General features: G+C 39.7%; 1 protein-coding gene across 6 annotated transcripts in view; it reads left to right on the top strand.

The window, feature by feature from the left end:
- The window catches only part of osbpl5 (oxysterol binding protein-like 5), a 56,771-nt gene that overhangs the window by 2,298 nt on the left and 29,251 nt on the right, over window positions 1-25,222 (top strand). For 4 of the 6 annotated variants that reach the window (XM_044191868.1, XM_044191866.1, XM_044191864.1 and 1 more), the window contains exon 2: window positions 15,530-15,592. The exons of the other annotated variants lie outside the window; for them this stretch is intronic. Coding sequence is in view for 2 of the 4 variants with exons in the window: in XM_044191864.1 (XP_044047799.1) it covers window positions 15,530-15,592 (63 nt within the window). In the remaining 2 variants the exon portion in view is untranslated. The remainder of the gene's footprint in view (window positions 1-15,529; window positions 15,593-25,222) is intronic. 6 annotated transcript variants of the gene reach the window in all.

The raw sequence follows: 25,222 nt of genomic DNA, 5'->3' as shown, positions 1-25,222 counted from the left end.
TGAATGACCGCAAAATGTCAAACTGCAAGTGGTGTCAGTAGCAGGGATGGTAACATATCAGGCATTTGAAGGTCATTAATACTGCATGGCCATTGGAAATAGGTCATGAGATCAATAACAACAGGCTCTACTCCTATTTGCATATGTGGTTTTGATCAAGTCTGTGTTGCTTTAAATACTCTGTTTAATGCCCTTCATTAGATTGTGTCTTAATCCTCTATAACCAAACAAATCAACATCTATTCCATTTTTCTAACTTAGCTTTTATGATGATGGTAGGTTTTCTGTGCTGATCTGTTAACACCCAAAGCCTGGTCATGCCATGTGACAATCTACCTTGCACTAATCAGGGGGGGAATATTTAATGGTGTTGGTCCCTAAGCCTATCAACTAGAACTGTGGCTTTGCCCTGCCGTGAATGACAAATGGGGAGAGAGTAGTCGTGAATGAACGAAAGAGAAAAGGGTGGTGAGAATGTGAGGAGCTGTTTCTGTGGGTGGTTAGTGCTGTTTTTTTTATCACTGCTTTTTCTAGCAGGAAGACACAGCAACAGATGTCCCAACTTCCATGCTGTGCTGTGAGGAATACAAGTCCAACCACATACTGTAGATCTGACTCCATAGGAGAAGCCACCCAAGGGCGTCCTGGTGGCCTAGGGCTTTAAGACACTGACTGTGTAATTGCAGTGTCCCTGGTTTGAGTCCAGCTGGGGACCTTTGTTACACATCATCTCTCCTCTTGCTCCCCTCATTTCCAGTCTCTAATATCCACTATAAGAATACAGGGTGTCAGAATTGGGGAATTTATAATCTTTCTTTGGAATTTCAGTTGAGTACTGCCAGGATTGTTCATTGTTTTAAATGACCAATTCGGTCATAGAGAGGGGATGATGACATGTGACAAAGTGGGCCTTCCTAGCAGGAATTAAACCACTTAACCAGTAGAACCAACCAATTGGATCTTCAGGTTTATCTGTGGGCAGGTGTTTTGTCCCTCGAAAAAGCATGCTGGTTGTAGCTAGTGTGCAGTCAGCAAGGGTTGTGATTAAGGGTTTCTTATTTTCAAGGGTATCAGTGGAATCAACATGATGATAAATGCCAGTCGAAAGATTCCACAAATCTTCACCAAGCTACTGTTAAACACAGAAGTTACTTTTGTTCTCTTTTGTGTCACTGTTATTTTACTGGGCTTCATATTCATTCAACAGGTTGGAGCACCACTGCTTTCTGTTTAGCTTTGATGATGTGTCAGAGCTCTAATGAAGTTTGTTTGTCACACATAATGTTTCAGATGTTCATTTTACTGACAAAGAATTGTTAACAAGGTCGTTGGCCTTAAGCTGACTGGTCTGAGTTGTTGTCATCATGTAAATTCTGCTGCGTCTTGTTCAATATTCAGCTTTCTCATTGCTAACATGCGTTGCCATGGCCATGCATTAAAAGTGCCAGCAACAAGAAGAGGTGAAGCAACTGATAATAATGAAGTGCTAAGAGGTGAGGAGAGACATTTGAGACTAGACAACAAGGAGAACTGACAGCCAATGACAAGTGAAGCTTTTGCCTGAACTGCAAAGTACAAAATAAGCAGTACAAGTTGTAAAGAATGTACTGAAGCAGTCTCTAGGCAGGCTATACTGTCAAAAAGAAAACTTTGGTCACACTTGATTGTCAGTACTGTATGTGACAAGTGTAAAAATTCTTCCTAGTAATTTCCCAAAATATACTGAGCCCTATAAACTATTAGTTTGAATCTGACTGCTCTTAACAATGGAGGTATCCTACTCCAGGGTTTGATAAGTGGCTCAACTCAGTTCCAGTTCCCCTGAGATGTAAATGCTTTCCCCGACATCTAGTGGGGGAATCTAGGCTAATACTGCTCCATATTGAATCTGTCTCTCTGCCCCCAGAGAGCAAACGCACTTTTAACAGCCTCTATTGTGCCAAGATTCCCTTCCCCTCCCATAATCTTGCAGAGTTACTTTACAGCTGTAAGTTGGCCTTTATGTCTAAAAGCAGGTCCCTTTCTCACAATATGTCACTTTTTTCCCCAGAGAAAACTCGTCTGTGTGAACAAAATACAGCAGTGCTGATATTTTCAAGGTTAAAATATAGCTGCATCATTAAACTGAGGAAAAAGAGAGCACACAAGATGACATAGACACATTATTTGTACAGATATCTCAGTATAAAAGCCACATTACATCATTGTGAATTTTGTTACACCTGTCAGTGAGATGCAGATCCCTTCTGGCCCAATTTTAACTGCTATAATGTTAGCTGTTCTTTATGATGACACCAGCATTTAACACCCTGTAATGTGTGTAGACAGTAGTCTTTTGTGTTTGTACCACATTAATCTGGGGAAGCAGCTTTCCCTTTTCTAATTACAGAAGTCAGACAAAGACAAACATTTACTTTTTTAAGACCTCTCAAACTATATTTATGACTCAAATGCAACATTTTGCTATATAACTAGTGATGGGTATTGTTAATTTTTATTGATATTGATACAATTTTCGAGACTGCTTAATGATCCAAGTCTTTATCGATACCACTTTCGATACTTTTTCTATTAATTTGGTGGAAAGACGAGATAACAATAAATTAAATAAACAGAACTGGTATTTCTTTTACTGCTTAACTGTGAGTCTGTGATTGTTTGGTTTCTGAACAGAAACAGAAATTTGCCTAGCCTTCAATAAACACTGCTGATGTTGGGCATTTATTTGAAGAGGAACACACAGGGCCCCTTCAACATAACATATAACTATGAGAATTGTAAAATAATATATCACCAGCAATAAATGTTCAGCAAATTTTTTAACAATAAAGATGGGGTGAGCTTCTAAATGAATGAAGTTGGTGAATGTTATACATATTTTGGCTGATCATTAAACACAACTCATTACTAGGCCCTCCAAACGTTCTTCTGTCAGACAGAAGGCAAGTGACACAGTTAATTTGGTAAAATGTGCTAAATATTAATATAACTTGTTTATGTTTCAATAACTATTTCGTTTTCACACTAAAGTGTTGGTTAATGTCTGTACTGTAATTTTAAGAGGTCGCATATTTTTGAATTATTATCAATTGGATTATTATTGTCAACAAACGGGACTTGCTAGTTGGGGGAAGTTGGGGTGCGCGCACCATACCTACTTTGGGTGGAGGAGGATGATTGTCCCACAACAGCAGCTGGAGTCGGCGGTGTTCCAACTCGAAGACAGTTGAAGGCACTGCATTTTGGCTTTAACTGATGCGCAATGTTGAGGTGCTTTAGCATTGATGTTGTCTTCCCATCCTAGCAAGCAACCTAATGAGTGACCAAATGAGAAATGAAGCCAACGAGGGCGTGAGGCAATTCAATTCTTCTTCGTTTAGTTTAATGGCGGTTGGCAGGCAATTCAACTGAATTAAAAAAACTATTAGACAATTGATGGATGTTTGTGCACCAGTAATTTGATTTAAAGGACTCTCATTTCTTGAGACATAACGTTATGTTATAGGACCCGCTGGTCTCGTTAGCAGTATCGATAAGCTTGGATCTTAATGATTTTCAGGTTTTGAGAACTTTGGAACCGGGTCCTTAATAGAACGCGGCCTTGATCGCCATCCCTATATATAACTGGAAACTGGATTTTTCCATTTTGAGATTTTAATGCAGATTGCAAAGTGCTGGTAATGTTACTTGCATAGTGTGTCTTATAATACTTATACATAACTAATAATCTTTGTCTCTTCAGTTTTCTGTTTTCATTACTAAAGGGCTGCCTTTTTTTAACAGCATACTTTGAGCTAGACAGTATATCCCCCAGTGTTGTTCTGCTTTGTGGGACCATATTGTCTCCTACTTGTACACACTTTTTCAAGTGCGGTCACTTGTGATAACCTGTGCTGGTTTATTTATTGCAATATTGGATGAAATATTCTGACGATACTTTGTTAGGTATTTGACGGCATTTTCTTTAAACCATTTTTTCCATCTCCATGATGCATGCATATCTTGTTTCACATAATTTCATATCACAACCTTTTTTCTGTTTTCTTTCTATTCCTTTAAACAGAAAAAAAATCTCTGTACCTCACGATTCCTCACTTTGTTAATCTCTTGCTTGCCATATCCAACACACACAAATTTAGGGTTTGCGACTAACCTCATGACCCCTTGACGTTTGTTCCTAGGCTGCTGGGTAGCTGGTGTGTGTATTTATAGAGCAGGTTTAACACCATAGATCCACTGCTCTTCTTTTTACAGAGGCAGGGGCAGCTAGGGTGTTCTCACGGTAGCTAGCGCCTCTGCAATCGATATTCACCTCTCCCTCATCTCTAGCTTAATGTATGGAGCTGTTGCTTTACTTTGTGGAAATTGTAGGTACAATTGCAAAACAGCAAGACAGAAAATTACACAAATGCAAATACCACAATGCTCTTATGTTTTGTGTACATGGAATACAAACAATATTGTCTTATTAGATAATAAGAAGGTATTCAGACAGAGGGTTTATGCTTCCTGCCTGTGCTATGCTCATTAACAATGTGCATATTTTTGTTTATTATTTTTGTTTAGCAAATTACCTACAGTACAAGTATGAGACAGTGGCACATGTCCTTGTCACTATCTACATTTGTTTTAAAGCTGTTTCTGAGTGGCAGCCTTGCACAGGGACTTCCAGTCCCTGAAAATGAATGGCACTGTGCACACCCCATGTCAGATGCTGATAATCTGCAGTCTCAAGGGATAAGCTGGTGCGTCTGTGTTGAGTTCATAGGGTTGTTGTAGGTTTTTGACATCCTTTTTATTACATTGAGTGTATTATTACGAAAGATGTGCTGCTGAGAGGCTTGATTACATCATGGTTTTATCGTCAGCCTGTTAAAGCCCTCTTTGGAGGGTCGTCATGGTGCTCTGCGTAGACTGTGTCAGGTTGGCTCTTTGGCATCTTTCTGCTGATGTTTTCGTGTCATGGCATTTCATTGGCTACAGACAAATCAATTAATAATTATTAATGTTATGTCACAACTTTGTTGCGTGTAAAGTGTCAGCATTGTATTTATTAGGCTGTGTTGTCTCTGTTTTCCTAATGGAGTAGTCAGGTGAGTGGAGAAAGTGACATCGTGTTAGATTACACTAAAAGGAAACTTGCGACACTCAGGCATAGCTGTCTTTGCCAAGCAGCTCTAAGAAAGTAAGCATCGCCTTAACCTTTAAGAAAGACCTCAGGTTTCAGAGCATGGACGGTTTCCATGACATGGGACCTCCCTTCTTAAAGTGATACTCTAGCCAGAATCTATCTTTTGGGTATGCAATACTCACCCCCTGTATACAAAAGGTGGCTGTAAAAGGGTTTTAGCTTTGACTTTTGCCAATAATGGTGGCTCACTTTGAATTATGTTGGTTTTTCCGTGCTCCCTCCCTCCAGTGTTTGTGTCTCTGCTTTTAGCATTTCCCCCCTGCATTCTGCTCTTTTGTACTCGGATGTAAACACGTCTTGGTCTGATCTCTATACTGAATTCACAGAGATGAAACTGACATCGATCTTCTCATCTAACTCCCGGTATGGGAGCAAGCAAGCGTATTTGGCTTTGTTGATGCAGCACTGATTACATTTTGCTGCTGGTTTTGACATTTAAGCTTCTTTTACTGATTGATCAGTGTCATCTTCCAATCATGCTGATAATTTCCACACACAGCCAACATGGCTACCGTAGCCAACACAGCTGGCTATGGTTTAATGGCTGCTCCACTAAGCTTTGTGTAAGCTAGGGACATGGGAAGCGATGGTATCTCTTGTTTTTCACTAACATGTATATCCTACTTTGAAGCAGACATTCAAATATAAAGAAATGTCCACCAATGTGCAGAGGAATGCTATACAGTCTGTGGCATATATAAAATTTCTGTGCTCACCATTAGGGCTGTCATCGAATATTCTAAATTTGATTATATAATCGAATTGTAAAAAACATTGTAAAGACATTTAATTGTGAAAATGATTCGATTATGGAAAAAAAAACCCCACCTGCCTCGTGCCTCTGTCTGCCTCGTGAGTTCTTGCATGAGCCTGGGCCACTGCACTGAATGCACTGCATGACGGACAGGAGTCACACAACGCCATTTTCACTGATTGAAAATGAAATGTAGGTCAAGCTGAACCGAGCGAATAATTCAACAACTAATGATGGCAGAGTTCACAAAGTCGGCCGCAGAGAGAGTGATTTGCACTGCAATCTAAAAAGCCTAGTTTGGAAATACTTTTAATTTTGGTCAGTAGATGGCAAAATTGTGGAACCTCGAGATAAAGTTAGCAAGCTATGTAAGCTACAGTTAGCCTACCATTCAAGCATTAGCAACCTGATCCATGTTTATCACAGCACAGCATGCTTGGAGCATTGAATGTCTTTTCTATATACCGTAACCTAATTATTTTATTTGTTTATTTTGTAATGTGTAGGTATGTAGATCTTTCAAAAGAGATGTTTATGATGTATATGTACGAGTAATTATGTGTCTTGTTGTATTGGTGTGCCCTCTTAAGGACATAATGCACAAAACCGATATTCGAATGGTTGCAATGTGTTTTTTTTTGTTTAGTTTTTTTAGAAGGAATAATTGAACGTCATTTCTGGACAGTTTTGACAGCGCTACTTACCATATATAAATTGTCAACCAGTGGGAAGCACAGTGGAAAAAAGAAACCTTATCTACCCCATCCAAATTGACCCACTGAAGAAGATTGGTGGTTGATCTGATTGGATCCACAGCTTTTCCCAGAGAGAGAGAGAGAGAGAGAGAGAGAGAGAGAGAGAGAGAGAGAGAGAGAGAGAGAGAGAGAGAGAGAGAGAGAGAGAGAGAGAGAGAGAGAGAGAGAGAGAGAGAGAGAGAGAGAGAGAGAGAGAGAGAGAGAGAGAGAGAGAGAGAGAGAGAGAGAGAGAGAGAGAGAGAGAGAGAGAGAGAGAGAGAGAGAGAGAGAGATATTTATTTGGTAGTTATGTAAGGTTTAGTCCAGGGGTGTCCAAAGTGTTTTTGGTGAGGGCCAAATACAGAAAAATAAGCAAAGGCCCGGGCCACACACAAGAGGTGACATATTGACACATGATTACTGTGTGTATTTCTAACTCACCTATAATGTGAAGAACATTGCTCTCAGTGGGAGCAGTGATGCTGTCCTTTGGATTGAAGGATGGCTGGGATGTCAGGAGAAAGTTTGGTGGTTGAGACACGAAGGACTTCACAGAGATGGCTATCAGTCATTCTGGATCTCAGTCTGCTTTTGTTCTGATTTAACAGAGAAAATGTTTGTTCACATATGTATGTTGAGCCGAACAGGCTCATCTGCAGACTCTCCTCCACTTCTTCTGCATCCACCAGGAAGGGGGTCGAGAACAGCTTGATTTGTTTTTCAATGACAGAAAAATCTTGAAAACGCTGGTTGAATTCTGTCACGAGAGATGTAATTACAGAAGCATATTTCTCCTTTTTAGCAGAAAGGTCTGCCTTTGGAAAAGCAGACTTGATTTCAGACAGCGCAGGGAAGTGTGCAGCATTAAAGCTTCGTAGTTGTGTCTCAAACAGGCGGAGCTTTACACAGAAGGCTTTCATGTGCGCATGCAGGTGTGACACCAGCTGTTCTTTGCCTTGTAGGTTCTTGTTCAGTGTATTCAGATGATGAGTGAGATCAACTAAAAATGCCAGGTCTGCCAGCCACAGAGGGTCACTCAGTTTATGAAGAGGTCGGCCCTTCTCTTTCAAAAACTTGTCGATTTCTGATCTCAGCGAATAAAACCGCTGCAGCAAAGAGCCGCGGCTGAGCCAGCGCACATCAAAGTGGTAGAGTACATCCCCGTATTCAGCATCCACGTCAGATAAGAAAGCTTGAAATTCCCTGTGGTACAGTCCTCTAGCTCGAATTATGTTGACAGTTTTTACAACAGTGTTCATCACATCGCCCAGCTGGACAGTCTTGGCACACAGTGCTTCTTGGTGGATTATACAGTGCATCCTAACAGCCTCACCTCCGCTCTCTTTTACCTTGACGCACACCATGGATGCCATTCCTTTGCGCTCACCCGTCATGGCCGGAGCTCCATCCGTTGTTACTCCACAGAGCTTGTCCCATTTAAGCCCCATCTTTTCAACTGCCTCTGACACAGCGTCAAAAATATTTCCACCCGTCGTTGTGCCTTTTAGGCTCATCATATCAAGCAGCTCCTCCGTACAGCAAAAATTATCATCGACTCCCCGCAAAAAAATTAAAAGCTGTGCGGTGTCTGTGGCGTCTGTCAACTCTCATCGCATGCTATCGAGTAAAAATCAAAAGCACAAGCTTTCTCTCTCAGCTGAAGTTTCAGGTTAGCTGACAATCGATTCTCCGCACCACTGTATTTCTGGATAAGCTCACGTTGTTGAAATCCTGCACTTTTTCCGGGCACATTACTTCTGTGACTTTGATGAGGCACTGCTTTATGAAATCACCGTCTGAGAACGGTTTGCCATGCTGGGCAATAAGTTGTGCGACTTCATAGCTTGCTGCTGTGGCGTTTTCCTGTATTTTGTTAGCACGAAAAAAAAACTGTTGTTGAGCTTGCATGCTAGCTGCCATTTGCTTGAATTTCTGTGCTCCTTCGGCACCTGTGTACGATGCGTAGCTCTGATGCTTGGTCTCATAGTGCCGACGGACATTATACTCTTTCATCACGGCAACATCTTCATTGCAAATCAAACAGACACACTTTCCGTTGATTTCTTTAAAGAAATATTCATTTTCCCACCGTGTTTGAAATCTTCTACACTCACTTGCTATCTTGCGTTTCTTTGGTGCTGCCATTTCTGGTGACTCGTGGTAAATATTTTTCTTTGCTTAATTTTGTTTAGTGGAGAAGCACCTTTCATGTGACTGGCTCCATCTGGTGTTGAAACTGAGAAGTGCAACAGAGTTGAGCTCAAGCGCCATGTGCGGGCCATATTCAATTATATTTTCAGAATTTGCTGCGGGCCAATAAAAACTGACCCGCGGGCCGCAGTTGGCCCGCGGGCCGTAGTTTGGACACCCCTGGTTTAGTCGAACCATGTCATACCTGTGTCTCCTGTACAAATGGAGTGTTAAGATACCCTGTCCTCTCCTTGTAGACTATAACTCTTGCCAGGCTCCTTTGCAGTTTCGGGTCCATACAGTTCAGTTATGAAGATGAATTGCCATTCGCAGTTAATATTTTGGTAATTATTATGCAGAATATTGGGCTCTACGGCAAAATGTATTTTAATAATTGGGCTTTGTCAACGCAGAAAAAGGTTCAGACAGCACTTAAAAAAAGATATTTCCAAAGCAAGCTGTTTTACCAGTGTGACACTATACAGAACCTTTTACATTTACTACAAGTGAGTGAAGTATCTTAAAGGGATACTTTGGTTTTTTTGAAGTGGGGTGGTATGAGGTACTTATCAATAGTCAGTGTATTACCTATAGTAGATGGGGGTCGGTGCGCAGTATGAGGTACTTATCGACTATCGATAAGTATCTCATACAACCCCACTTCAAAAAACCCGAACTATCCCTTTTAAGCTGCACAGGGCAGTTACATGTAAATGACACTCCTTTACAGCTGTGTTTGGCACAGTACAGCTGTATTAATCTTGCATTACAACATTTCTTTCTTTCCACAGTGCAGTTTGCAACTTAAGCCACATAAACATTATCTTTCATAATTTGTTTGTCTATTCTGAATCATCATCATTATTAAGAGCACAGTCATTAGTTCCCAACCAACCATTTTAGATGGTTGCTGTTAACTGTTGGTCCCATGTTGCTGGATCCCATAGATCAGTTGTTTACCAGTTTTATTGTGCCAGCCCAGAGTTAAATTTAAAAAGCACAGACAATGGGCCCCAAGGTAGGAAGGCATGTGATGAGCAGTAATTAGTCCGTAAAGCATTTGAGTGCACTTAATGGTAAGTGCCCTTAGACCCAGTGCCATTCCTGTAAAGTCTAATCTGCTGTCATTATGATCAGTGAGTGCTCACTTTGTGTCTCAAGCTTCTGATTTTTCTGTGTCTGTGAAGGGAGAATGATTAAGTTTATGACCTGTTTGTCTGTGTGCCCTGGCTTAACTGGACAAACAATCCCTGTATACCTAAAGGCACTTGTCAATATCAGCCTCCATTATCCACTTGGTTTTGAATCTCAGATCCAGAAGCAGATGAATGACTTTGTTAATTGAAAACACTTATTCCCTAAACAGACACTGACTTCACATTTGGCTTTACCTTCACAACAGAGCCATGTGTGACCTGCTTCAACCTTACTTAAGAGTACATTAAGCTAAGTGGCCATGCATGGATGGAGATGAAGGTGGATGGAGAGGGAAGTGGAGGTGGCTGCTGATAAGGTTTAAGGGTTTTTGATGTGGGAAAAAAATCAAGGTGTCTGCACACTTTCTGTTTCCATTGCACACACTCAGTTTAATGTCAAAACTTTCATTGTATGAGACTTTTTGTGTTGGAGCGTCTGCCTTTTGATTATCAGTGAAACGCCAACAGTGTGGAGGTAGGGATGAGGAGGAGTGTTAACTATTTACCCTTAAGGAAAATAATTATTAATAAGTAGAAGAACTGTGAACAAGTTGGACAGGTAAAGGAAGATAAATAAGATATCTTCCTTTACCTGTCCAACTTGTTCACAGTTCTTTTACTTATTAATAATTATTTTCCTTAAGGAGGTGAAGAATCTAAAGGCACAAGTTTGTGCAGAGTTTCAAACAGATATGGATGTGCAAGGACTTTGTTCATCGTAGTCATGAATCTTTGCTATATTTTGAATAGATCATTAAAATGTCATGTCAGTTACGGCCGAAATACATGGGGCAGGCAGCGTTTTTTTTTTTTTTTTTTTTTTTTTTTTTTAACCCGGTTGTGGTAGCTTCACTCTGTGCAATATTGAGTTTTGCCAAATGATAATGCAGTTTTTAACTACAGGATCATGGGTACACATTGACTTGATTGATTTATTTTAATGTGAAATATAAAAACACCCACAAGATTGCTCTGCTGCGTTGCATTGCCTGTGGTACAATGAGGTATTTATTTTAATTATTTTTAAACAGATTGTACTTGTTTTTACACAGTTCTATGTAGTACTTGTTGGAGGGCTGCGTAGAGAAAAAAATACACCAGCTGTGTAAAAATAGAGATGAGCAGTGCAATGCCTGTGAATGTGTGCGTGGCTTCTGTGGTCAGTGAAGCAGCTTCAGTTGATTATAATTGAAGCACTCTGCTGTGGCAGACGTATCGCACCACGCCCGTGCCCCATATATTTTGGCCATTAACTTTCTTTTGCCTCACTTTCTAGCCACTACTATATTCTCAGCCTTAAGTTATTATTCATGTCCTTCCTATTGTTTCCCTTAATTGAGCCAAAGAAACTACTTTAAATCAGGGGACAGGACCTGGCCTGGACCCCTCCAATGAGTCAGTCTTGGCTCTCTGCTGGGAAAGTTGGCAAGCTCACAGTGTTCTTATGTAAATATTACTTAGTTGTATGCTTGCAAAGATGCATGCAAAGCGCTGGTTATATAATAAGTATGTGGCAGTGTTTCACCCATCCATAACCATAACCAAGTTTCTAATTGCAGGGCTAATGTGGCTAATCGTTCCCTTGCTGTATGTGTGGCTCTGGGTGTTATCAGAATCCATTTGAGAGTGGGGGTTTTAAATGTTATTTTTGTGGGTTATTGGCATTTTGTTGGACAGCATAGTGGAGGTAGAAAGGCAATACAGGTCATATGGTGAATGCAATGTCATAATCTTGCAGCGTCACTTCTACGTGGCATGTAGTTTATTTTATTGAACTTGTCTCGATAACAGATACTTAAATGTCTGGTCTAAATGAGAAAATGTAGGACAGCTAGGAGTGTGTATTAGAAAGTGGTGTAGTTCTGGAGTCCTTCCATCCAAACCATGCCACATTCTGGGTCACAGTGTCTTCCTTCACTTCTCACTCTTTGTACATGCACACTTCTTATTTTTATTTTTTTACATTTTATCGCTCTTGTGCGATATGTTATGCATGTCATACAAATCCTTCTTTTGTGTAGGGCAAAATGAATATATAAATAGGAATGAGTGCTGTTTGGTTGTTTGAGGATGCATAAATGACCCCTTCCTTCCCTCTTAGTGTTTCCCTCTAGTTGCTGTCTGTGTTTGGCTCTCCTCTGCCCCAAAAATCTTTGTCCCTTAAGTGCTGTCAGCTCAGGGATTCTCTCTCAGTTCACTTCTTATTTAGGTTACGTACAAGTGTTATGGCTTCCTCCTTTGCTCAGCGATAGGATTTAAAGGCACAGATTCCGTCTCTGCTGCCCAACCCATTTTACACTTAGTTGGTTTGCCAGACTATCATTAGCTGTGGTGTTAGACTGGCACAGTGTAAATGTAAAAAGGACCGTCTCATGGTTTCATATCAAAGTTTAAAAGAACTTATGTCTATTTATCAGAAATCAGTAAGAGAAGCTAAGTCCTCCTGTTTCTTTTACATGATTACAACAAACCGTCATAACCCCAGAATTCTTTTCAAAACCACTGAATCCGTAATTAACCCTCCTCCTATCCAACTAACTGAAGCCACCCCAATGATCTGTGAGCAATTTTTATCCTTCTTCACAACCAAAATCAATGAAATAAAACTCCAGATTGGCCACTGGTGCCCCTTCTTTGCCAAACTGAAAACCCTCTGCCCTGCTAAATGACTTTCAGGTCATTTCACTGTGCAATCTGAAGGACACAATGGATAAATTAAAGCCCTCATTGTGTCCTTCAGATTTAATGCCTGCCAGATTTCTCAAAGAGGTTTTTAACAGTGTTGGTCCCACTATTTTATCAATTGTAAATAGCTCTCTCTCCACTGGCTGTGTGCCCTCCTGCCTTAAGTACGCAGTAGTGCATCCACTTCTTAAGAAACTGAGCCTTGACCCTGCAGATTTAAAACATTTTAGATCCATTTCTAAATAACCATTTTTATCAAAGGTTTTAGAGAATACTGTTTACTGTTTTACTTTTAAGAATACTTGTGATATGTTTGACAAATTTTAATCAGGTTTCCGTTCACATCATAGCACCGAATCTGCTCTTATCAAAGTAACAAACGACCTTTCACTTATAGCTGATGCTGGAGATTGTTCGATTTTAATTCTTCTACATTTGAGCTCAGCATTTGACACTGGATCACTCCATCCTACTGGACCGCCTTGAACAGTGGGTTGGCATCAGAGACACTGCTCTAAAATGGTTCAGATCCTATTTATCAAACAGGACTTTCTCAGTGGTCATCGGTAATGCCTCCTCTTCTGTGGCCCCTCTGACCTGTGGTGTTCCCCAAGGGTCTATCCTTGGCTCCTTGTTGTTCTGTAAATACATGCTGCCACTGGGGCATATCATAAATAAATACAAAATCCAGTACCATTATTACGTAGATGAAACAAATTTATGTCCCATTAAAAACCAGTTATGAAGGCAATTTTGTCTGTCAGAAATAAAGTGCAGGATGTCTCAAAATCTTCTCCAGTTCTTCTCGGTTACAATAATCTTATTGTACCTCTGATTCAGGTTTGAGCCAAAAAAGCATCTCATGACTTCAGCTGGTACAAAACGCAGCTGCTTGGCTTTTAACAAATACTAGAAGACAAGATCATATGAGACCTGTTTTAGCTTATCTTCATTGGTTACCAGTTAGTTTTAGAATTGATTTTAAGATTTCACTGATCACCTTTTAAAGCACTTCAAGGTTCAGCTCCCAGCTACATTGCTGAATTGCCGCTCCCCTATAAGCCAGGCCAGAGCCTCAGATCCTCAGGCAGGGCTCTGCTGGCTGTTCCTGAGTCCCGGCTCAAGACTAAAGGTGACCCCTCAAGGCTTGCTGAATCAGTGACATCTTTTGAATCACTTCTCAAAACGTATGTTTTCAAAAAAGCCTTTTAGTACTTAGTTTTATTGTCAACATATCGTATCTGTTTTATCATTAGTAATTTATATTTATTGATGGGGGTGTTATTTTATTTTTATCTTTTATTTTATTATGTTTTATTTTATCTCAATTAATTTCATTTTCATTTTTTTAAATGCCTGATTGTATTTGCCTCCGTCCTGAAATGTTTTAACCCTTATTCAACTATGTAAGGCACTTTGTAATTTAGTTTTTGAAAAGTGCTGTATAAATAAAGTTTATTATATTTATTGTTATTATTATTATTATCCACAAAGATCCATGCCAGTTATTTTGTTGAACTGCTGAAAGGTAGGTTTTATAGTTTGTTTGTTTTTTGTTTTGTTTTTTTTGTATATTTTATACAGTTACTGAAAATCTTGGTAGAGTCAGGCAATTGGTAATACTGTATCTTTTTTTTTTTAGTCAGCGATGTTCTCCTTCCTGTGAAATGGTAATGATCCAACAAAAACATTTTTTTAGAGACAAACCTCTACTGTGCAAATGTTTATTCAGGCCTGTATTATAGAGGTACATATTGAATAGTCTTACAATTTGATAACTTTGTAAAAGAAAACATCATGTGTGTCTCCCTGCAGCTGGTGCAAGACTGGTGCAATACTGAATTGTTGGGGGTTGAGTGATTACAATATTGAATTTATGGATGTGACTCTGCAGCTGTTAGGAATCATATCAATGTATTGTATATGTGTTGAATATTAGGGGTATGTATGTTTTTGTGTGTGTGTGTGTGTACTTTCTGCTGTGCAAATTGATGTATGTGTTGTTTTGGATTTGTGGCTTATCACGCAGCCCAGCTGTTCGAGAATGCATTGTTCTTTGCATGGGCAGGATTAAGAGGCATTTCAAGGAAAAACAAAAGTCAGACCAGAATGGGTGAATGTTGAAAACAGCATTTTTAGCTTTAAACAATACAATATATGTCAAGTACACCAATTAGTCTAAAAATAAAATAATAAAATACATTTTTTTAAAATAAAAATGACAAGTCGGTTTGTTTAAAATGGGCATTATACTGTCTTAAGGAGTGAGATTCCTCCAGTCTTCCTGGACACACATCCTACTAGGGTGTGTATTTGTCTAGTATAACAGTAGTAATCCTCCATGAATATGATAGTGTGTGTGTGTGTGTGTGTGTGTTAGTGTCTGTGTGTTGGATATGGTTAGCTGTAACTGCTGCTGTTTCTCTGTTTACTTAGTAAACACTCACACTGAATAGAATTCTTTTTCTTTCCATGAAAAAGCATTGAGAGTGCTATCAGTTCTGTTACTTTCCTCCAAATCTACATTAGCTGGAGACTAGCTATAACTAACTGACAGTGGTGTGTGTGCGGGTGGCAAACAGACTGTGCATTTGGCCCAGAGAGACGTTAGCGGCTCCCTTGGGACTGGGTGGGTGGGGTGGGGCTCCACCCTCCTTAGCACAGTGGTGTGACCAGGAGGAGCATGGGAAAGAGAGACACCGGGAGTGAGGCAGTTTGTCTGTTTGTACTGTGTGAGTTAAAGTGAAGTGATCTTACACAAACTTTTGTATCTCTGCAGGTGAGACAGGCTGCTGTCAACAAAGGCTTCTGGATGCGGTGTCTCCTGCAGCTCAGGTGAAAGGTAAGCTGAGCTCTCACCTGCTGGCCCACTCTTTAATGTCTTAATAATGCATACGCTCTCTTAAATTGGTTAGCTGTCTGTTTTAGCTTCAGTTAATCAAATGGTTTGCATGTGCCATTCACATGTTACAGTTCAAGGTTAAGGTTTAATTTGTGAACCTGTTTTCTCTCAGGCATCAGTCTACTTTCAGAATTTGACACAAATGCTAGTACATTTTTACCCAGTGTTGCCAGGAGGGATAACTCACTTTTTGAGCAGAACAGAGAATTAGGGCATGTCTCTTAATGTGTGAAATAGATGTACTTTCTGTTTATGCCAGTTTGTATTATATTTTAAGCATACTTGCTTTCTGCAGCTGTTGGATCACAATGTCAGTTAGTGCTATAAAGCTGACATTTGTGCTGTTTTGGTAACTTCTGCATATCCATGTGAGCAATTGTGTGTTAGTGTTGCAAAGTTGGAGCACAGTGCAGCATTTAAAGAAGAGAGAACAGTTTGACAGAACTGAGATCAGCAGCTTACAGGGTGTGTCAGATTCATTTGGGTTAGAAGGGAGTAAATGTTTGGGGTTGCACAAGGACAGTTGGCTACAGAATGATACTTCAGAGAGATATCCAAAGCCCTAAAACAGGCATTTTGCCTTGAGTGCATGTTGATCTTTCGTACAGTGGCAGAGAAAGTGTAATGACTAGTTACTATTTCTTTTTTCAGCCTCACATCCTTAGTACACTGTATATTTTGGTCTCTCCTTGAAGGATAAGTGTACCAGTGTCTTAATGCATGTACAGCACATCAGTGGGTGTAAAGATGGAAACCAGGTGTTCTTAGTACACTTACATACGTATTACTGTAAAAATGTTCCTTTTGGTGTAGGGGAATCACAATGATAGAAGTGACAGTTATCGTACCGTCTCTGCTTTTAGTATCCTGAACCTGTCTGTTGTTAATTTTTGCTTTGCTGTTGGGTACAGTAGGCTTGGTATACATGGTATCATAGTATTACGGTATACCAGGGTATTTAGAAATCCCGAAGGTATGATTTTCAATACCATCAAAAATACAGCCACTCCTTAAACTGATATGGAGATGCTGTATTGAGGCTAGGGTTGAGCGATGTTAAAATTTTCCAACTGGCTATCGTCAGCCCAACAACTGGTGATTGCCCATATATTCGCGCAGGTGTGTGTCCGCCCCCCATAGTTTCAGTTGGGGGGATGTGTCCGAGCTGTGAGTTTGCTTCGTTCTACAAACTCTCTTAGCTTTATTAGGGTAATAAATAAACAAAATAAACTCGCAAAATGTCAAGAAAGGAAATGTTCTTACACCTATTTTTTCCTTTCCTTCCTGAGTTTCTCTCTTTCACTGAACTAAGACTATCTTGATTGCCTTGTTAACTGACAGTAAAACACATTTCATTCAAACAGAAAAAAAAATGAAACCATCTTGATTAGTCTTTCGACTGTTCCAACAATCACAAGCTTGGTTCGCAAGTTTGGTCGAAATAAACCCTTAATTCACAGAGCTGGATGTGAAAATATTCTGGCTCTATGGCTGTTTTTCCCCACTGCCTCTCTCTGCCGTTGAACGAGAGTCTGTCGCTGAGCAGCGGCTGTCACTCGTTCCTCGGAGGCAGACCATTAAATTAGCAAAATAAAATGACAAAAATTGCCAAAACAAACAACAACCTATTGCTGATATATTCATCCATTCGCCCAACCCTAGTGGCTGCGTAGGATTGTTTCTGACTTGTGTGGTCCAAACATTTCCAGTAACTCCAGAGTGTTGTAAAGTCCAAAAGTCAAAAGTTTTTGAAAAAATATTGATGTAATAATTTCCAAAATTCACAGCATGTTTTTATCTAACGAAATATTCTGCTTCAATCCATATTTGTTGGCGTTTAGCCTTTAATTCGATGAAGCACACCTCAAATTGAAGATTTTGTTTGAGGATTTTTAATTTTCTTTAGAGTGATGATGTCATAAATTATGATGACATTCAAAGCTTCATTCGAAAATCTCAATAGAAGCTTCAAATATAAAAAGATGACATTTGGTACAGCACTAATTAGGCTAATTGCGTATTAGACACAGCATTGAAGGCTAAACAATGTCATACATGCTACAGTGACTTCTATCACCAGCAGCTCAGCTTTTATGTCGTTGTTTTTTCCCTTTTTTTAATTTTGTTGTTGTTGTTTACACAAATACCATGATATACGTATACCCCATTGAAATGTCAGGAAGGTATAAAAAAGCAGATATCGCCCAAGCCTACCGTATAGCCCCAGGATGGTAGTTGTGAAAAAACACCACTTGCCTGCACATATCAGTCAGGAAGCTTTTAGACTCAGCCTTGCCCAAGCTGTTTATCTTGGCATGTGTTTGCAGCACGAAGACATATGAGATTTAACAGCAAATTACACATTAACCAGGCAAAATGTCTCAAACTGTACCCAGCAGCTCACACCAAGGCAACTCTTGTCTCATGTTCTTGTCTGTCTTAAAACCATACACATTCAGACATTCATCTATTTAATACAATGTTAAGATTATGGTTTTAAATACTTTATAGTGTTGTGTTTCTGTCAACTGACTAACTGGTTACATAGTTTCCTTATCTGTTCTGTTCCACCAATAAGGCTTAGTATTGTGCACACAATGTAGTTTCCATTTATTGGCCATGGAATTTAATATGTACTGTGGGTCAGCAGATGGAGAATGTCTTAATTTTTCTCTACATGTCTAGTCTATCATCAGCAGTAAATCACTCTTTCATTCACTTTGTTAATTTCACTCACCAGCAGTAATACCAACAGTTTGAAGTTAGTACATTGATCACAATTTGGTTTACACAAGCAAAAAGTGCAGGAAGCAGAAAATTGTCATATTCCATATTCAATCTCCACCAACTCAACTTTAAACTTATTTTCTTTTTTGTGTTCAATTCAGAGGTACTGCTAGGTACATGCTGAATTACCATAATGTCACCTTCATGTCTGTCTCTTTGTCTCACACATCTGGTGGACTTCTCTTTTTCTTGTAGACTAAGGTCTTACATGTTAAAATTGTAATGACCAGATAACAAAGGATACTTCATAGCATCTACTAACTGTTAATTACATTTCAAAGACTGATTTACCTGGTCTTTGCCTTGCTGTAGAGAGGAATAACAAGATAAATAGAAATATGGAAGTTGTTGTTAATAGCATAACTGCTCTCCTTTCCATATTCAGTCTTTCCTAAGGGTCTAATGCTTATCATTTGATCAACAAATTATTTGATATAGCATGGTATAACATATATGATTTCCGGTGCAGTGAAAGGAATAGGATGGGACAACGAGATGTATGGGTCATACCTTAAATTATAGGGTATCATAGGTGTATAGTATGCTTTACTTTATGTTAGTCTGGAGCCAGAAAGAGAAATACATTCAGGGCCTGACCTTGTAATAATGAATCTAAAGGAAAAGTAAGTCCAAAGCGGTTGTCAGACAGAATTAAAGGAAATTAAAGGAAGTGCTAGTAGTGCTAAAAAGCATCTGAACTGGGTATTGTAGAACTTTTGATCAGCAAAGCAAAGTGTAATGTTAAATGAGATCAATACTGAGGGAGTCAGTTTGAGACTTATGTTTATTGTGTTCCTGATGGTTGGAGAGTGGCTTTATCCTTCTTTGTGTGGGGAAAAAAGACTCTGCCTGTGCATCAGTGACACATGGAAACCAATCTGGACTTCCCATTCTTTCTGAAACAGCATAATCACAGCAAAATTAACACACCACTATGGAAATGCAGATCAACATTTTATTAGGGCGGCAGTAGAAGTCTGTTTGGTGGAGATCTCGAACATGGGCCCTTTCTGTGTGATTGTTATTGCGCCCCCCAGCACCAAAGGAAAATCACCAGAGCCAGAATGATAAGATTTGAGATTAGAAATAGTAATTCAAATCCTCTCCCAATGTATTTAACCAGTAATTTATCAAACAACTGTTGAACAAGCAAAACATTAACTTAAATACGACATCTAAAGGGGCGATCACACAGCGTTGCACCGCTACAGACAGAGCTGCTTCAAAAATGCCAAAACAGCTGGTGCTCTTGAGGAGCAGGGCTGTGTGCGCCCCTGCTATATTTTTTGTCTTTTCAAACCAATCGATACTTTTATGGCACCGACCGAATTGCTTCGATACAATAGAGTATCAAAAAATGCCTTGTCATTCAATACCAAATTTTGATACCTAAGGAGTAAATCTCATCAGTGTCAGTGCGCCAATAAGCATGCAGCATGCTTGTACCAAGATCTAATAATGCTGCAGAATGTAAATTGCTCTGATATTCTGCACAATAATATTTGATACAGATACATAGGAGAGTGCACTTACAGAAAGGTTTTCTCATCAGCTGTTGTTTTGCGAACGGCACTGCCAACAGTATCTAGAATGACTTTGATAAGATAAGACTTTTAGTGTTCTGGACAGATGGTTGTCTCCCCTTCTTATATTTTATTTACAGTTTGTTAAATCATACCAAACAGATTTTGTAGTCTATGTGCACATACATGCATGTGCGCATAGACTACAAAATCTGATTGGTCACCCATGGCAACCCCGCAACCACAGAGCCCTCCCCTCCGCATAACAAATCCCAATTTAACCCCTGATCCTGGTAGTTCTTGTGTTAAGGAACTCAGGGGCACTATAACTTGCCCCCAGTATGAGAGGCTTGGGGTTTGGTGTGAAGTTGGCTTGTTCCAGACATTAGCTGGATCTAGCCAGCAACATTCACCAACCTTGTGTGTGCTAAATGTGCCTGTGTAGGTGTGTGATAGCTCAGACTCTGACTCATTTCAAAGCTTATCAGGAACTCTAGTCTTTTGCTTATTTCCCCTAGCTTCTCTGCTTTTTTCTCCAGTTTGTTCATTCATGAAGTTATCTATCCATCCATCCATCCATGCCAAAGTTTTTGCTCAAGTTTAATTTAATCAGTTTTTAAAATATACAATCTGTATGTGGGCCAACAACCAGCTCATGAGCTGGTGGGAAGGTAGAAGCAGCAGGTTTATGTTGCCAAGCAGAGATATTTTTGCAGAACAGACACATTTGCTTAAAGTTGCCAGTTGAAATGCCAAAATAATGAAAATATATAAGCCATGATTTATTCATCTTTGGCAGCTGGTCATTGATTAAATGGTATATTACAGTCTGAGGAGTCTGTAATGAGCTCCTACCCTCTGCCTCCTACAATCCCTTGCTTAATGACCCTCCTTCTGTCCAGTCAGGATAGGCAGCCTTTCCCCCAGCCCCTCACACCTCCTGTCTCTCCAGCAAACACACCACACTCACTTCCCTGAGGACACACAGGCTCATTTTCTGCTCCTTTTTTTGAATGTATTTTTCTTTCTATGCAACCTCCACAGCTTATTATTTCCTTTTCTGCCACAGAGGTTTTCAGCTCTATAAAAAGACCTTGTCATGATGTAACGGGGCCTTTTAAATCGCTGCAGCGACTTGAAGTAGAGCAGGAGAAAGAATACTTGCATAGCCCTATATTTAATTCAAGGTGCAATATGTATTTTACTATGTATATAGTAAAATTGTCTGATACATTGCTTTTTCATGCGTTGACTTTTTCTGATATGCTGTCAAACACTTAGATGGGTATTTTCATAAATAAACTGCTCTTTTGGCATATGAGTGCAATCATGTGTTAACAAGATGTATTCTACTTTCACTTTTATGTAACCATGGAAAGTTTTCTCATAGCGGCTCTTCTTTTTTAGCAACATCCTGCTATGCTCTCAAACAGGTACACAATTGAAACTGAGGGTGGACTTGTAAATGCAGACTACATTGCAGTTGACCCCTGCTTCTTCCTTGTTGCAGTTTGGGATGAAGTGCCTTGCCAGTGGGCACTTTGTTAGAAAATTAATCGGACACAGAGAAGGTACTTCTTGCAATCAGATTTTCTCAGCCATCATCAGCTTTGATGTTACCAGCCCACTTTCCTTACAGTAGTCATTCTACTTTGAGCTATCATTTTCAATGTCCCTTCTCCAATATTGTCTTCACAATCCACTTCTTTTCTGTTCTCTCTGACTAGTGATGGGAAGATAATTTAAGACGGTTGAGCCAGTCCTACAAACGCTGTGTAATACTGATTGAATAAAAGTGTATATATGATTTGATACGGCATATACCAATATTTACTAGCATGTGCCACAGAAATAACACAAAAATATGTATAAATGAATAAATGCAGGCTTGATGGTCACACAAATCTAAAACTAAACAGCATGCATGTCAAAAGGGAGCGGAAGAATATGTACCTAAGGAACCAAAACTTACAAAAAAAGTTGTATGGTCTTTTAAGGAGGCTTAAAATACGTTTTTGTAGGTTGTAAGATGCTTTAATAATAATAATTTCTTCTTCTTTTTCTTCACTATTTACTGCAGTTCTCATCCTTAGCCAAGCCAGGCCTGCTTAAGGCTGGTTCTCACACACAGCCACCCCTGGCCTGGATCCAACCGTATAGACAGGCAGCTGGCTTGGTATGTCTATCAGGTCAAACATGGTTCCAGTGTGTAGGCCCATGGATTGGTGAATTGGTAGAGGTCTCAGATTTATTAGGAAAGAGGAACATGACATCAAAACTTTATCATACTTTATCATAAACTTTGAAAGTGATTGGGGAAAATTCACACACAGACACACAAACTAGAGGCAGAGGAGCAGAGAAAGAGAAACTTGAAGAGATCCTTTTTGATACACAGAACTGGTTTTGGATCTGTGCTCGTGTTTTGATGTAGCCATATCTCTGGCTCTGTTTTCAGATACATATTGGTTCATTCTTGCACCCCTACTTTTCACCCTCAGCTTGAACCAGAATCTGAGCTCATTTCCCACCCCCTTGTAGGGAATTCTAGTTCTCACTTTCAGGCTATGTTTACCTTGGTCTTTCCTGACAGAAGCCTCTGTTCTCAGAAAACGCTGTGTGTACGAAAGGAGGTTGTGTCTCCTGCCAGTCTAACCTGTTGCACAGGGAACAGTGGAGGCACTCTGCCCAGCTGACAAATTCTTAGCCCCTCTCCTTCCCCTTAATGCTCAGGTCACAGCTGGGCAACAAGTCAGATAACCTCTGACAACTTTCCTGGACTACATACAAGCTGAAATGCTTCATCAGATGAGCAAGACCTTGAAGGTCATGAATAGTTCCATGATGTATAATTTTTGACATTACTGCAGCATCAGGGAGGGGCATGCTGGGTAGAAAAGGGTGGAGATTGCGGTTGCAAAGGTGTAGTGAAGGTTTACCATGGTTATGGACCACCGCAGTCCCCAAACAACAAAGGGGGGGTTCCTATTTTAAGAAAGATCAAATGGGAAGTCTGGCTGGAAGGCATTTTCTCCACGTGAGTTCCTTAAAATATATCTGCAACCCCCGCAAGACTAAGAATAGAACAACTAAACCACACATCCTCCCACAGAGTGTCACAGAATTAGCCTCCTGTCTCTCTTTTTTCAACAGTAGATCTAGTAATGCCTTCTTCATGTCCTCCTTTGAGACAGTATTTTCAGTTTTTGATTTTTCATTTGTCTTTATTTAGTAAGCAATTTTTAGATGATTTAAAACTGTTAAATGGTAAAAATGTCAGTGGACAGTAGTCAGTACATTTCTAAGGCTACTTCTTTCATTTCCTAGTCAGGACAACAGTTGTAACAACTTGATGTGACCATCATTTAAACTATTTCTATTGCCTAAGCTTGGTCAAGGGATTTGCTGGGACTGACCTAGGGCCAGTGTTATTAAAATTGTATTAACTAGATTCAGGTGAATGAACATGCGTGTTACTGAGTCTGGGTGGCTTTGTCAGTGTTTTAACCTGAATTCTGAATTTTTTTAACCATGCTATGCATGATGCTGAAATGCCATGCTTAATATGGGAATCAACTTCCAGTTAATTTTGTTGCTTCAGTTAGTTTTGTAGTGCACATACTACTTTTAGTTTATCTTTTTATGTTTTTATAACATTTAAGGATAATGTTTTTGCACCCACAGTTTTCATTTTCGTTGAAGATAATGACAACATTTGGACAGAAAATAGGCCTAGTTATTGTGTTTCTTAGCAGTAGTTTAATGTTCACAGGATGTGACAGTAGATGAAAAATTACATGTTTCTGATGTTTCTTTTGCAGGAATAATAAAGTTGAACAGGTGGATGATGTTGTGATAGAAACTATGTCTGTGAGCAATCGTGCAGCAGCAGTATAAAAGGTAGATTTAAATGCACTGCACATGAGCAAATGGAAGAACAAATGTCTGCACATCTTGCTGTGTGTGTGTGTGTGTGTGTGTGTGTGTGTGTGTGTCCTCTTTCCCCATTGCACCATTTAAAAAGAGAAAAGAGAAAGAAAGTGGTCTGTCTGCTACAGTATGTTGCGGTGTGCATTGTTGATGCACATACTGTACTTGGCGACAGCCTATTGGTGTATATCTAGGTCATGTGGCCATCCATTAGTCCTGTCGTCACTGGAGACGGGGGGTTAACAGGGTTGGGGGTGCTGGAGGGAGGACAGATGGAGTGATGGAAGGATGGAGGGAGTGTCTGGACTTAATCTGTGCCATCATATTAGCAACAGCTGGCTTGATGCTGTCTCTCAGTATTGCAAGGCTCTCACACTCTCAAACACAAGCTGAGTACATACTGCAGTGTGCACATGTAAACACACACACACACACACACACACACACACACACGCAATGGAGTCTCCCTTTGAGACACAATTGAGATTCTGATATTGAGTCTGTATTGTTGTTGAATGAAGAATGGTATACTACTATACCCACTTTCTTTTTTTTGTTTATAATTTATAGCTCTGCCGACCAACACTGTAGGTGTTAAGGATGTATGTTTTCTAATTTTCATTAGGTATATTTATTTACTCTTATGTTCTAAGGTGGTCACTGTATGTGAGGTATTGTATCTCGTTATTATATGTTAAAATGGCAATAAAGTATTTAATCTTGAATCTTTTATATATTTGTTCCCAACATGTGCATCATTTCAGAGACTAAACGTGTGTACTTGGGCTGTCAGTTTCAGTTTAATCAGATGCCTTCACATTTTTTTCCTAAACTCAAAATCATGATGTGAAAATGTTGACATTACCTAGCCAGCAGTATGGTGGCAAATTAAAATGTAACAAAGCATCAGTCAGGGCAGAACTTGTTGAATTATTAATATGCATAATATCATCCCATATAACTCCTGGCAGTTCAGTAGCAAATGGCAGTGTGTTAGCTGAAGATGTGTGACCAACCCTTCCTAACTGTATCACAGACCATTTTTATATTGACAGCGTTATTGCAGACCTGCTGGCATGAGAGGAGCCATGACTGAAATAAAGGTTAGGTTCTAACATTAAGTCAGTAAACAATAACTAGCACAATACGGGCTTTCCTCCATCTCATCATTTCTGCCATTCACTTGCTGCCTCATTCTGAATTTTGAGCGTCATCGAAATCACGTGATTGCAAACAATGTATTGGAGCGCGCCTAGCTAATTGTGATCCTGTGAGTGAGTGAGTGAGTGAGTGAGTGAGTGAGTTTCACCTACAGCTCAGAGAGAGGCTT

Source organism: Siniperca chuatsi, linkage group LG4 (genome assembly GCF_020085105.1).
Source record: "Siniperca chuatsi isolate FFG_IHB_CAS linkage group LG4, ASM2008510v1, whole genome shotgun sequence".
Classification (NCBI taxonomy): Eukaryota; Metazoa; Chordata; class Actinopteri; order Centrarchiformes; family Sinipercidae; genus Siniperca; species Siniperca chuatsi.
Note: the sequence above shows the minus strand (reverse complement) of the source record. Positions and strands in the feature narration are given on the sequence as shown.